Source organism: Sinocyclocheilus anshuiensis, unplaced genomic scaffold, assembly GCF_001515605.1.
Source record: "Sinocyclocheilus anshuiensis isolate Anshui unplaced genomic scaffold, SAMN03320099.WGS_v1.1 scaffold396, whole genome shotgun sequence".
NCBI classification, from domain to species: Eukaryota; Metazoa; Chordata; class Actinopteri; order Cypriniformes; family Cyprinidae; genus Sinocyclocheilus; species Sinocyclocheilus anshuiensis.
In genome coordinates, this window is record NW_015558623.1 from 1,600,380 (window position 1) to 1,615,624 (window position 15,245).

General features: G+C 37.7%; 1 protein-coding gene across 9 annotated transcripts in view; it reads left to right on the forward strand.

The window, feature by feature from the left end:
• The window catches only part of LOC107680700 (forkhead box protein P1-B-like), a 220,939-nt gene that overhangs the window by 100,610 nt on the left and 105,084 nt on the right, over positions 1-15,245 (forward strand). For all 9 annotated transcript variants that reach the window (XM_016476714.1, XM_016476713.1, XM_016476722.1 and 6 more), the window contains one exon: positions 10,834-11,000. In XM_016476714.1, coding sequence (XP_016332200.1) covers positions 10,845-11,000 — 156 coding nt within the window. In that variant the 5' untranslated portion in view covers positions 10,834-10,844. The remainder of the gene's footprint in view (positions 1-10,833; positions 11,001-15,245) is intronic.

A 15,245-nucleotide genomic window follows, 5' to 3' on the forward strand; every position in this document is an offset into this window, starting at 1 on the left:
AAAATTTGCATTTTTATCAAGCTCCAATGCTTAGGTTCAGTAATTTTACTTTAGTGGCAAAGTATAGGTCCTTTTCTATGCCATTAAAGTGAAATAAATTAGCATAAATATAGGAGCCTGATAAAAATGCTCATTTTAGATGAAAATTTCAGACGGCACTTAGAGGCTTTTGCATCTGAACTCTTCATATATATATATATATATATATGAATATATACATATGTTTAGTCTGTACAAAGACTAAACATATTTGGCTTGTGTTTGGTAGTCAGGACAATGTATTTTTTATAGTTTAATTGGTTGTTTTGTGTTTAGGGTCTCAGGCTTCATTGTTAAACAGCCTTATTGGAAAGTGATGAATAAAAAAAAAAATTAGTTTTGCCCGAATACGATTTTTTTTTTGGTAATTTAAGAAAGATTGCCCACAAGTCTGTCACTCTCTCTCTTTTTCTGGGTGGAGGGGATATTTTATGGACTTAATGCTGACAATACAATTGCCCTTCAGCGCGAATGCTTTTCCATTTTGTACCATAAAGAATATTATTTTCCTGCCAGCCAATTTTCTCCGTTAGCCCCTAATTGGCTCCATAAATCTGGTGGCGTGGAGGGTGAGGAATGTTTCGGTGTCGCAGAGTGTAATCCTCACCCTTATTTACCAATTCATTAAGATTCATTGATGCAGGATAGGGTGAGAGGAAATGACAGCATAAATCAGGGTTCCAACATAATGACCCTAATGGGAATTGCAGAAAATGGCATGATGAACTATGTCCTTGCGTTAGTGCCCACTGTACGTTGTCATTGTGCTTGCTTTATGGGTGGGACGCATCTCCCTGACACGGACTGTATTTAACACAAAAAAAGAGTTGTTAAAAAGCAGATTCCATTAAAGCGCTCGTTGGTTTCACGCAAGGTCTTCTGCCAGTTACCCCCAGCATGCCCTTTACCTTTGGTTTAACTGCTTAATGGAAGACAGGGGACTCAACCCTTTCTTTTTAACCCTTTCAGTATTTTAAAATGTTCACTTCTTGACATGTCTCTTAAGCGCAAACCTCTATAGCAAGAGGTGCATGACACCAGTATGGCAGAAGAGATGCCGTATGTCCGCTCATTTTGCAACATGCATTTTGTAGTAAACATTCAGAAAGATATTTCACTTTTGAGCACAACTCTACAATTTGGCACCGGCACCTCACAGCTGTGCAATATCCCTTTCTCGATATTGGCTAAGAATGCAGGATGGAAACTATACCAAGCGATGTTGTGGTTGATTGTGGTGAGGAATCTTTGTTGTATAAAACTATAGAGAGGCCATGTGATATCTAAATGTTGCAAAGTTGTCTTTCGGGGTTCCCCTATGGTTTTTGCTTTTGTTCACAAGACGTGAGCTGTGACGTCAAATGTTTTTGTGCAGAAATTAGGTTTTGTGCATGCAAGCTCTGAAAATTTTTGAGATCTACAGCATGTTTATACCTGATAAAGGCAAATGAACATCGATCAGCATGACCGCTTGTGTATTTTGTAATCAACGCTGTAAGAGTTAAAAAAGTGTTTATAGAGTGATTGTGTTAACATTTTCGTCATATATCGACAAATCAGAAGGCAATTATGTTTGTTATTAGAGCTTTTGGCAATAACTTCTCATGTAAAAACTTCACAGACTGCAACACAGATCTGAGCTATTATTTGCACAATCACAGTTGACTAGTTTTGTGTCTCTAATTATAAATTTTTTGCTGTCTTTCTCCCTTATGTTTCAGTGTTTCTTCGACTTTGGGCACTTGTCTCTCCCAAGGGTTGATTTTTCTAATAAGGTCACATTAAAACTATCTTAGAACTCTATGCTTTATTTTTATTAATTTACTTTATTTTCACCGCTTTCCAAATGCCATTTATATGTTTTTTCTTATTTGTATCTTTGTCCCAGTCCCAAAGTTAATTTTGTAATTTTGTCAAATTATGTACAAAATTGTGAAAATATTAATTAATGGGGTGTTTTTTTATGATTCACATAATGCTAGCTTTCATAATTTCTAACACAGTACATGATACAGAAAATATGTTGGACATTATAATGTGGCAGAAATGGTCTTAAAAAAATCAAATAACAAATTTATATTCTACTTAGTCATATTTAATTAGCTTTTTATTAATCTAATATAATTTTAATGCACTTTTTTCAAGCATTTAATTGATGCTCTTTCAATACATGTATATTTGTATATTTACAGTCATTTTTATCAAGCAATATTATGTTGTTATGCTATTGGGCCTGTAAATCATGCATTGAGTATCCAGGTTGCCCGGCTTGGCCGTAGTTATGTTGTTGCCTTTTTCCATTAATGCCAATTGACACTATGGCAGTGCAACTGGGTAATTTACCCCCATGATAATGTGTCTAATAATACAGGCCCTCTCATGGTTTAGACTGAAAATATTAATTAGACAAAGTTCGCAGAGGCTAAACTCCCCATCCCACAAATACACGTTTGACACATTTCCTCTGTGCAAAAGTCTTCGTTCTCTCTACCCATGGGAGCGCTCCTTGCATGAATTTCGAGTAACAATGATTAAAAATATATGACACACTTTTAAATAATATTAAAACAATATGCACTTTGGCCAGTCCCAGCGGATGTGTGAGATTGAATGCCTTGTTTTCTCTGCCGAATGCGTGCGGGTGTTTGACAGTTCTAATCTGTCTGTTGTGCTGTGGGGTCTTTTGAGTGAAGGCCTCCTTCCCCACGGCTCGATGTCTCACATGCGCACGGTGAGACCCGGTTCAACGTTACCGACTCTTTGCTGCCGTGCTTGGGCACTAATCATCACAAGCTGTCTGTGAACGAATCCTTCAATGTCGCTTGAAGGAGAGTCGCTCAAGAGTTTGCCGTAAAACACTCATGTAGTTCCACATCCCAAAATTGGCCTTTCTATCCTGGTAGCAGCTGCATTAAAACTCATTAGACTTTTTCTTATTTACTTTGGTCTCTGTTGGCTGTTCTCTAAAAATACCATGGCCTGCCTTACTTTTGTGTGTTCCATCATAGCCTCGGTACAGCAGGGCCTTAAACGCTGCACAGACTTTGTTGTAAATTAATTCGGAGGAGACAAACTGTTTTGTGTACCTTTTGAAATTATACATCTATTTAGCCTCTCCACTGGAGTTGTCTTCCGGTTAAAGGCATCCTGATTGTTCATTTCTTGTTCATTTCTCAAGCTTGTAGTGTGATAATGGGTTCATATTTATTTGAATCATTGTGCGCAACATTACAGAACGCCGGCATCAGTTAGCGGTGATGGTCTGGTGATATGTTTCAATCTGGATTTCACGCATAAGGATCTTATTACATTCCTCTTGATGTGTAATAAATATGTGTTTAGACCCCTGTATCACTCGGTTTTGTAGCTCTTCATAGCGGTAGTAAATCGATTTGGAGAGTTAAATGGAATGAATGTGAGAACGTTGGACTGAGAAGACAGGAAGTTGAAAAATCAAAACACTACACATTTAGGAAAGATTAAAAAATACTTTTTCAATACTTTAGTTTTGAAACTTGACACACAAAAGAAAATTCTACTCGTCTAATTACCCTTACCTTACCCTTATGAAGTATATCCAGTTTGGGGTCTGTAAAAATTTTTTTAATGTTTTTGAAAGAAACTGAACAAGGCTGCATTTATTTGATCTAATATATAGTAAAACGAGTAATAATCTGAAATATTATTACAGCATAAAACACCTGTTTTCTATCGTAATATATATATATATTTTTTCTGTTTTCAGTAGGCATTACGCCAGTGTCACATGATCCTTCAGAAATCATTCTGATATGCATTTCTTACTATTATTAATTATGTAAATAGTTGTGCTGCTTAATGTTTTTGTGGAAACTGTGTTATTAATAAAAAGTTCAAAAGAATATCCTTTTTTAAAAATATAATTATTTTGTTAAAGTCTTTACTGTCATTTTTTCACTTTTTAACAGTTTAATATGCCCATGCTAAATAATTCTAAAATTATTCTAAAAAAAAACGTACTGACACCAAACATTATGTATTATATATTGTGGTAGATATTATATTCTAAATAATATGAAGAATGCCCAAGCTTCTCTTTTCAAATAGATTATGCAGCCAAATCCCCAAAAAAAGACAAAAAAAGCACCATAAAAGTGGTCCGTACGTCTCCACCACTATATTCCAATTCTTCTGAAATCATACATTTGCAATAACATGAGGGTGAGTAAATAACAATTTTTTTTTTAGGTTAACTATCCCTTTAAGAGAATAGTTGTTTATGTATACACCACCTATCAAATACTTGTTTTTACTGCCTTAGTCAATACCATTGTGAATGTTTACTGTACAATCAAACTTGACGCTTTGTCATTGTAAATAGACACGAACCCACAGCCATAATTTATATTTTCCAAGGACTAGTTACTGAGTAAATGACTGGTAATGTTTAACAGGTTTTACAAGTTCCTTGCTGCTGTTTTCGTGGAGGCAATAAGGATGATGCTGCATGTCTGTTTGTTCCGCAGACCGAGCTGGACGTATAGGAGGAACGTGAGGTCCGTGTGATCCGCCCTGTTGAGCGACACCCCTCTTCCCCATCTATTTCGCATTCACGTTGGCTGTAGCCCACCCATCCTAATGCTTCTTTAAATGTCAGGAGAACGACTGTTTGTTTGTCTTGAGATTCTCCTCCAACTGTTTATTCAAGACGGGCTGCATTTGCATTGACCTTGCTGTCCATACATGCTTGCCCGCCTTCTTCCATTCTTTTCATCCCATCGCTCGCTCTCTTTCTCTGAAGTATGTTTACATTTCGGCTCGCCCTCTGTGTAACCTATGGGATCTGTTGATCATTCTACCTGGTTAATGTTAAATTGCTCTTTGCGAGAAGATGTGTTTGTTCATAAACAGAAAGAAAAGGCCCTGTTCCCCGCTTGTTTACCGTAGTCATGGCAGCAATCAGTTATTAAACAAATAGCGAGCTTTGTTTGTATGAGCTGCCGGACCAGCATTAGCCCTACAAGGTCTGGAAGCAAACTCAAGAAAACACAAAAGAAAAGACAAAACCTGTCTGTTCAAACGTGGTGGGGTTTTGTTCTCAGAATGTCACCACAGTAGTGTCGAGATGTGTTTCTGGCCTGGAGAGGCCCGTCGAGATTAGAGGAGCTGTTTGGTCTTGCAGTGAGATCTCCTTTTGGCAGAATGTCATTGCTGCTGTCATTTCCTCTTTGAGAGGGTGACGAGCAGTGTTGGGAAGGTTACTTTGGAAATGTAATAGGTTACAGATTACGCAAATCTTTTCCACGAGGGCAAGTCACTAGCCCTGATTGTGCCGACACGTGTGAATGATGCAAAGTTGCTCCTGGAGGCAGAAGACCCAAACCGAAGGTAACATATTGCTTGATATCTAGCTTAGATATGTAACAGACAGACTTTTGAGCAGGATTAGCATCCATCTCAGTCAATTTTCAGTCAAACTTGCATTACACTTTGGGGCTGGTCGCTATGAATCCAAGATTTTTTTTAATCCCCAAAGATTTTTCATTTTTACCCCTGTGACAGATATATTACCTTTATTTATTTACCAAGTTTTTCAGTAAATTGTGCATGCTTATTTTCCCTTTTTTACATTTAGTTTACATCTGCTGTCATCTAATGCTCAATCTAATGCTCTAATGCTTCATTTAAAATTTAAAAATACTAATAATAAAAAAACACTGTTAGATGTAATCTAACAAATACTATCTCAATTTTTATTTAATTTTTTATTTACCTTAGTTGTGTAAAATTTTTATATTGTCCAATAGGGTTGTGCCGATAGACGATAGTATCGTGTATTGACGATAGAGATATCGACGATAGCAAATGTCTTTGTCGATAATCAAGACGATATTAGGCTGATTCTACTATAAATTTATTAAATTATTATTATTATTAGGCGGCCTATTATAATTCGGCTATTATTATCAAATTGCCCTGCTACTTCACTTCAGCACCGCATTTCACACTCGCGCAAATGAGGATTAGAGCCTGTAGCCGGTGAAGGAGTCTCCAACCACAAACACAGATGTACAGTACATCGTCTGCTGATATAAGGTATTTCATTGCATTTTAAGAAGTAATCTGAATGGCCTATATATGCATTGTGCAATATTTTAACCGAGCCCTCACTAACTGAGTTTAATGCCACAGTTACGTTAGAACGCATTTCATTCTTGTTTCTGTGGCGGCACGTTGGGCTCGTCATGGGGCGCACGGTCCTGAGCGCTGTATGACTGATGTATCCGTTCAATTTAACTTTTTTAACTCAATATGAACTTACCTGTTTTAAATAGTTTTATATTTAACGTGTTCGTTTATGTCCAATATTTAGTGTTAAACTGTTGGTCTTTAAAATAAATCTACTTTTGATTTTCCCCGTTGACTGCAGACCTTTTAGACTGATAACTTCTGTGCTCTGATGCGGCAAACTTGTCACAGGACGCGCGGTCCTAATAGCGATGTATGACTGTTGTATCCGAATATATATGAAATAGCTGTTTTAAATATTTTTATATTTAACATGTTAGTTTATCAGTATGTTTGAAAGTATATTATTTCGATTATTGGTGCTGTCATAGGCTCTCTCTCTCTCTGGTGATTTAAAACACCACATAGTTATGAAATAGCCTATGATAAGTACAGAGAGTCTCTCTCTTGCCCCCACCCACCCATGCATGCACGCACGCGCAATAATATTGTGTATCGGCGATCTGACGATTTGAAAAATGACCATATCGCCCAACACTATTGTCCAATTAACGGTTATTGTCCATAACGTGAAAATAAGTAGCATCTTATCGGTATCGGCTAGAATTTTTATATCAGTACATCTCAGTACATTCATATGATGTGAATAATTTTTACCTAAGTGTCTAAGTGTTGTATAATTAAATATCATAATGAATATCCATTTTTTATATTGCACATTATAAAGTTGATGCCTAAATTCACTTAGCATTTAAAATTATTTTATTTATTTTCTTTTTTTTTACTAAAGAGTAGAGAATTTTAATATTGTCCGTTATTGACTATAATTATGTAAATAATATGTAAATAATTATTGGCCTATTTTTATCGGCCAGAATTTATACATCAGTATATTCGGTATATCTTGGTGCATCATATGATGTAAATAATTGTACCTTTTGGTCTGTGTCCAAGTTCCAAATAAGAAAAGAGAATAATTAAAATGAGTATTTCATTTGCTGAATTATCAAAGAATGGGCATTACTACATGGTTTTGTAATAATCTGTCAAATTATTTTGGGGTTGAATTTCATACAATACTCACTATATTGCCATAGATTCTTTTACTGTAATATAAAAATGTTTCGTAAAGTACATAAGGTAATTTTGCTCACACCACCATCCCTAGCCAAAATACAGCTATCTGAAAAAAAGAAAAACCTCAAGATGCTCTTACACCTTTTCGGTCGTACAAATCATTGTGTTGTCTAGACAAGCAACAAGGTTGAACCTAAACAACAGTGTGATCATGTGGTTTTGTCCTCCTTATTGTGACTACTTATCTGGAGTGTAAGAATGCTGTGCTTTTGTTGGGTGCTTGTGTAAACGGGTGGTGTGAGAACACAGGCTTGTAAGAGCAGGTGGGCTTTCAGAACTTACCGGAATGACAGCATCTTTTTAACGCTGATGGAGTCTGCTTTCCGGCCTGGTGCATGCCACACACAAACACACTCTCACCATAAACACGCTCAGTCAAATCCTGGGAAACAATAAATAAGGGAGAAAGCTCTTTATTTTCTTTAATTTGCTCATGCTTTTACGTAGGCCGGGTGGGGTGTGTGTGATCGCAATATCAGATGAACCAAACAAAACATCAACATGTGCAATTTCTGACCTTGTTGTATTATCCGTTGTTTGTTCCAAACACTTGTTGTGCTTAGCAAGCAAGCGTTTTGCGGGGAAAAGGCGCAGACATCTGATGATAGAGGTTTGTTTGGTAGGTGCCTGGTGGCGGGGGCTTAATCGCAGGGAATTTCCATTATATTGAAGTTTTTTCCTTAAGTCTTTGTTTTCTTTTTATTTAAAGCTGCGATAAACACTGTAAACAAACATCCATTTCTTGTGAACTCTTGCTGGTTATACATGCGTTTGTCTGTTATTTGTGTTTATATTGCATCCAAAAGCCTTTTTTGTACCAAACGCGACGACAGAAAATGACAAGCAAACAACTGCACTTTGTTATCAAAGTGAGGAGAATGCAAAGCTGGAGTCATAATGATAAGACATTAAAGCAATAGCTTAATTCATAAAGCCATTGACATTATTAATGCCCTTCCACCAGGTTATATTTTTCCTCCATCTCTTTGATATTAGTGATGGATAACAGGCTTTTTTTTTTTTTGTCGTGATATTGCAGCTTTTGAATTATTCCATGACGAAATTGAATGAGAAAGTAGATTTATGGGTTTCATTTGTTTGTCAATTCCGAAAATTAATTGGGTGTTAATTTTAGCTGTCCCTCTTCAGACGTGGATGCAGGCGCACGTGCATTACTTTGCATTCGCTGCAGCTTCATGTCTTTATTGTGGGTCACTAGTTTTGCATACATTAAAATAGCCCCCGGCGCATTCTCACGATTACTTTTAGAGTTGCCACGCATTCGCAAATTTACTCCCTTCTTTTATAATTATGAAAATTTAGTACGGAATGACAGTGCATGCATAATAGCCATTATCACCCTCTTTTATGGAACACAATGAAAAAAGGAGAGAGAACAAATGAGACAGTAAAACCTACAAGAGACAGAAAGAGAGAGAAGCTTGCTAAACAAGCCATAGCTTGTTTGTGGGAGTACCGGGTACTTGGTCCATTTGTCTCTAATTGAAAGGATGATTTTGAGTATGGAGTAGTTTAGTTACACAAATAGGTTATCTATGTCTTTATTGTGGGTCACTAGTTTTGCATACATTAAAATAGCCCCCGGCGCATTCTCACGATTACTTTTAGAGTTGCCACGCATTCGCAAATTTACTCCCTTCTTTTATAATTATGAAAATTTAGTACGGAATGACAGTGCATGCATAATAGCCATTATCACCCTCTTTTATGGAACACAATGAAAAAAGGAGAGAGAACAAAAAAGACCGTAAAACCTAAAAGAGACAGAAAGAGAGAGAAGCTAGCTAAACAAGCCACAGCTTGTTTGTGGGAGTACCAGGTACTTGGTCCATTTGTCTGTAATTGAAAGGGTGATTTTGAGTATGGAGTAGTTTAGTCACACAAATATATTATGTACATTGTGTATTCAGATTTTTTTTTTTTTTAGATACAAATAAAATTAGAGATGAAAGGGGTTAAAAAGAACAGGGTTCCCACAGTCATTAAAAAACCTGGAAATATCAAGATTTTTTTTTACATTGTGAATTGCAGGAATTTATACAATTTATTTCCATTTATTATATGCAAAAAGTGCATTATGGGTAACTGCTACTGAATTTAGATTTATTTGTTAAAAGAAAAAAAAACGTACAGAAGTTGTTGCTGTTTTTGTTTTAGTAAAGTTGTTGATGTATTGCAGATTTTGAAGTGCAATTCAGGATTTCTGATTAATCACTTGTACGTATGTTTGTGTCTATGTAAAAAATTTTACTAAATTCAAAAAGTAAATTAAATATAAAAACTTAAAATAAATAATTATAGGTGGGTCATGCCCAATGTGTTCGTCTGCGTCTGTAACCGCCTCTCCCCTGCAAACCTAGCTGAACAATTATCACGCGCCTTATTACTGTCTGAGAGGGGGCAGCATTATAAATCTGAATTCTTTTAAATTTTCACCTGCCTATGTGATTAGCACCCACTGCTTTAAGGGCATTCATTCTGCCTCATATCAATAATTAATAAGCCAAGTTAATTTACTTCTGCCCGACTTGGTCAGCTTCATTAAGATGGTCTGAAATGGGGCTACAAGGCACTCCTCACCAGCGAGGGCCACGGTGAATGCAAAAGATATAAATCTAAGTGTCTTGGGTCATCTTGGGATGACATGGATGGATCAGTGTGTTGAAGGAGAAAACTAGACTTTTGAGAGTAATGCAGGACTGGGCTGTTAGATGGGAAGCATTTGGAAGAACAAAAAGGCTTTTGTGTGTCTGAATAGGCATCATTAAAGTGTAATGTATTATTGGAAATACTTTGGAAGTACATCGGAATATTTTCAGGTTTGTTTATTTGTGTGCGGGCCCAGGACCGTGGCGTTAACTCAACACCCAGAATGCAAACGTTTGCCGAGAAGTTTTGAATTGGGAGATTTGTAATCTGACCGACTCCCCTGCCCTGTTTCCCATTAAAAAGCCATCAGGCTGTGGTTCTTCTGGGAGCAATGCAAGTAAATATATCTATTTCACTAGAACAAGTTTTGTTTGTGAGCGAGTGTGTTTTCTTGGGCCTCTCTGCTGAGACGTGAACGAGGTTGGGTTCCCATCCCATTTGCTCTTTGCTGTTTCTTCATTCTGTTAGGTGCAGCAGAAAGAAGAAAGACAAACGGAAAATGATGAATAGCTTCTTTTAAGTTCGCACCTTTTCAGCCTGTGATGTGATGAAAGATACAAGAAACAAAAGTGTTAAAGTTTATTATTACTATTATTATTAGACTAGAGTCATCCTTGCAGACAAAGCAGCACAGGCAATGAAAGATGGGAAAAGTGAAATTAAGTGGTACAAACGGAAATTGATGTTAGCTTGAAATTGTTTTACAATTGTGTTTTTTGTTGTTGTTTTTTAAACTCCTGTTTTGTGTCTCCGCTGCAGGTTTTTAAGTCATGATGCAAGAGTCAGGGACAGAGGCGACAAACGGAACGGCCAATCATAACGGCGCCCCACCTAGTGTGGAGGGACACAGAGAAGTCCGATCCAAGAGCGCCACACCTTCCTCTGACATCACAGTGTCTGACCATGTCAACTTCCAGCAGCAGCAGGTCATTCTTTTCATTCAGTCCATTCATTGGTCATTCGTTAATTAATTAATTATTTCTTTCCTTCTTCCTTTTTTCTTTTCCTTTATTCCTTCCATCCTCTTACTTTCTTTTTCTTTTTTCGTTCGTTACTTCCGTCTTCAATTCATGTATTAGTTTGTTCCTTCATACTTTAATTTCTTTTTATTCATTCCATCCATCTTTTGATCATTTGTTTATGTTGTTCCTCTCTTCCTTCTTTCATTTCTTCCTTTTTTGTTTCTCAATTCAGTAGGGATGCACCGAATGTTCGGCAACCGAAATTATTCGGCCGGAAATAGCAAATAAAGAATAAGCGAAAAGACAGAATAAATTGTACCGAACAATGACGTGACGCGATCAAATAGCAACCAGCGAAGAGTGAGAGGCGTGCATTCTTTATAATGCAGCACACTTGTCAGCAGTGTGGAAGCATTTAAAACAGTTCGAGAAAGATGCAAATATCATTACAAGCACCAGCGAGAGACTGTTTAGTACTGCATTGCATGTCTTCGATGAGAAAAGGAAGGGGTGATTGTTGCTGGTTACTGTATGACAGGGTTCCTCAATAGGCGGCCTGCGAGAGAAAAATGTTTGGGCCATGCTAATTTCAAATAATGTGGCATGAAAATTCAAACAGACGCGAGCGGCGCGACGCAATAAAATACAAGAACTCGTTATAATCAGTGATGATGTCTTGGATGCAGCGCGACACGTCAAATCCCCGACAGTAAACTGCTGACTCGTTCTATTTATAATGTACTGACACAACGTTCAAATGATTTGCAATGCTTTGTCGCGTCCAGTGTATGCTAGATACGATATGACAGCAAAAACATGGCGAGTGTGTAGAAAAGAAAAGTGGACACGGAAAATAGATGATTCAAATGTGAATGGACTGAACAGTTTTGAGTGAGTGAGTGAGTGAGTGAGTGAGTGAGTGAGTGAGTGAGTGAGTGAGTGAGTGAGTGAGTGAGTGAGTGAGTGAGTGAGTGAGTGAGTGAGTGAGTTTTGGGTTATTTAATTCATGCAATGGTGAAAAAAAATGGGCAAAATACATGGGGAAAAAAACTCGAAAAACCGTGTTCGTGTTCGGCCTTCGGCCGAGTGATTCATTTTGTTCGGTTTCGGCTTCGGCCAAGAATTTTCATTTCGGTGCATCCCTACAATTCAGTTCTTCCATCCTTTATTTGTTTGTTCCTTCCTACCCATGTTCCTACCTTTCTTTCTTTCATTCTTGCACCTGTCTGTTATTAACGCATGTCAACAGCATCCTTCTCTACCCTCTTTAAGTGCTTGTAAATATTTAATCGTTGCACCCCCTCCAACCAGAGTACATAAACACATTATTATGATTATTTATGTATATTGAGATCAGTTTGAATTTTTAAATGCACTAAGTGCTCTTTCTTTGATTGTGTTTTTGGTTGCCAATATGTTTATCCCTGCAACTCCACAGCATCTGCATTCAGGTGAAATATTTATCAGGCGTGTTGCAACGGACAAATGCATAGGTGCAATGGAATTTATGGACAGTCGTGTATGTGCTGCATTCATCCGGATGCCACAGATTTCACCTGTCGCATTGTAAACACCCCTAACACTCAGGTCTGGATTTCGGAGAGCTTCCTTTCAGAGCACTGGGGTGTGGAGTGTTGCAGCTGTTTTTATTATATACCAAGTGTGCCCAAAACATCCTCACTCACACTGAAATAAACAGACGAGCTCTTTCTGTCTGTCAAAGTGTTGCGTTTGCCCACACGACAACGTGTTGAGCGGGCCAGCATTGAAAAGATCAGCCAGTCGTGTGTTATCTGCACCCAACGGCATGATGGGAGATGTTGTCAAGGGTTGTTTCGTGGGGATGGGGAGCCTCTGAAATAGCTGTCTGTTGGAGTAACATGGCTGTCGTTGAACTGAAAAGGCTTGGTTTTAATGGCAAACAGGACAGGTCTACATGACGGCTGGTTTGAAAGCAGAGAACGACCCAAAACCTTTTTTTTGGGGGTCTTATTTCATACAAGGGATATAGATTTTGTATTGTGTTTAATTTGGTAAGATGTTGGTTGTGAATTTGAATGATTATTTTGGATTATGTGTAGGAGTAAAACCCATTTGACATCTTGATTTTCCCTTCAGTCTGCTTGAGATCAATCTGTAACTAGAGTATATCGCCGTCAATCAATAATCTGAAGCATCTGTGATTGGCTCTCGCTTTCGCCTTCCCCTGTTCTCTGAATTGCTTCAGTCTGTCGTATGCTTCTCAGACTTAGCGTGATGTTGTCAGTTCGAAAATCACAAGCATACTGAATTCATTACCGCAGTCGTCACATAACCATGGATAAGATTTCAATAACTGCAGGCCACAGTTGAGTAAACAGTTGCACTGAAACTTAATTCCTGTTGACTTTGCCTTCATTCTGTGCCAGGGGCTCAATCTGATTCCCTCGGCTGAGACAACAGGGTTATGACTCTGACGAATGCAAGGAAATGGAGAGAGAAAGAAGGGAGAGGAGAAAGAGAGAGGCTGAACGACTGAGCGGTTGACCGAATCAGGGATGTGCACTTGACACTCTTAACAAAAAAAGAGTAATATTTAACATTACTTCATAGTTTTATTATGACTGTGGTGAATAAAGGAACCATTTTTAGCCTTTTCATGCTTGTTTATGGTGAATAACAGTATTAGAGAGCAACTAATTTAACAGCTTTTTGAAAATAGTGTATCTTAAAACTACCATTAAAAGCTAGTTTTTCTATGTGGAGCATAGTTTCCATTTAAAGTAGAAAAGAAAAGAAAAGAAAAGGAAAAAGAAAAATTGACCATAATATAATTACCCTTGTGTCGTTAAATATTTTAAGGAGGTTACACTTATTTTTGTCCATTTAATAAAAGTCTCAACCGAGACTCGAACCCGCAACCTTTTTGTTACGAGACTGAGGCCAGAGAGTCTACAGCCTACTTTCTACTTTCTTCAACAGTTTCTACTTTCTTCTGTAGAACTGTAGAAGAAAGTAATATCAAATATGGTTATGAGTGGCATGAGGATGAGTGAAAAATGACAGAATTTAATTAATTGGGTGAACTGACCCTTCAAGTTTCCTTAAAGGGGTCATATGATGCTTTTTTAAAGATCATTATTTTGTGTATTTGGTGTAACAGAATATGTTGACATGCTTTAATGTTCAAAAAACACATTATTTTTCAAATACTGTACATTATTGTAGGTCCTCTATGCCCCGCCTCTCTCAAACGCTTCGTTTTCTACAAAGTCCCTCCTTCCGACAAGCGCAGTCTGCTCTGATTGGCCAGCTGACCCAGTGCATTGTGATTGGCCGAACACTGCAAGCACTCGGAAATGTAATGCCGCTTACCATAACCGCGAGCTTCATCTTTCAAAATAAATGTAAAGAGAGTCCGAAAGGGGAACAGAGTTGCGTGACAGACACAGTGATGAAGCTGGTCTCTCTCGCTCTCTCTCTCTCACAAGCCACGGTTAAGACAGCTGAATCCACTGTGATGTGACCCTGTCTCTCTCTCACCCCAAAGAGAAAGGAAAACTTGAAATCGCATCATATGACCCCTTTAAGGCATGTCTGAACAAAGCAAAAATTCTAGTCTAAATGTCATAGCTTATAAATTATATTTTGGTTTTCATCAGTTTTGATCATTACAACCAGCTCTTCGTTTTTTCCCAAGAACAAGGATTCAGTTATGTGATAATTGACATCTTTTATACAACAGACCAGTCTCTTTGCTTGTGTTGTGCACACAGTACATAAAGCGTGACCTTTTTAAACCCCCAAAAGCCCAGTTTCTCCTCTGACAAGCTGTACGGTTTTATTATCTCTCAATTTATAAACCCCTACGACTCCTTAAATACGTGAAAAACAACAAACCTGGAGGCTGACATATCATCTATCCTGATTAGTCGACATAACTGTGAAAGACAGTGCTCATTAATAAAGACGAGGGATAAAATAATTGTAATCTGTTTGATCATCTCGACCTTGACAGGGGAATTTGTCTTCTCGAACTAGTCAGATTTGGAGGGGGGGTGGGGGGAGTAGACCATAAGCTTCATTTAAACATCTCCATTAGAAAGTCAAATCCCCAGTGCTATTACCTTATATAAAAGAGATGTGTCCCTAAATGGGAGTTCTCTAGATAGAATAGAACCTTTAGATTCAAATAAAGCCACCTCAAACGTCTTTCATCCTTGTACTAAA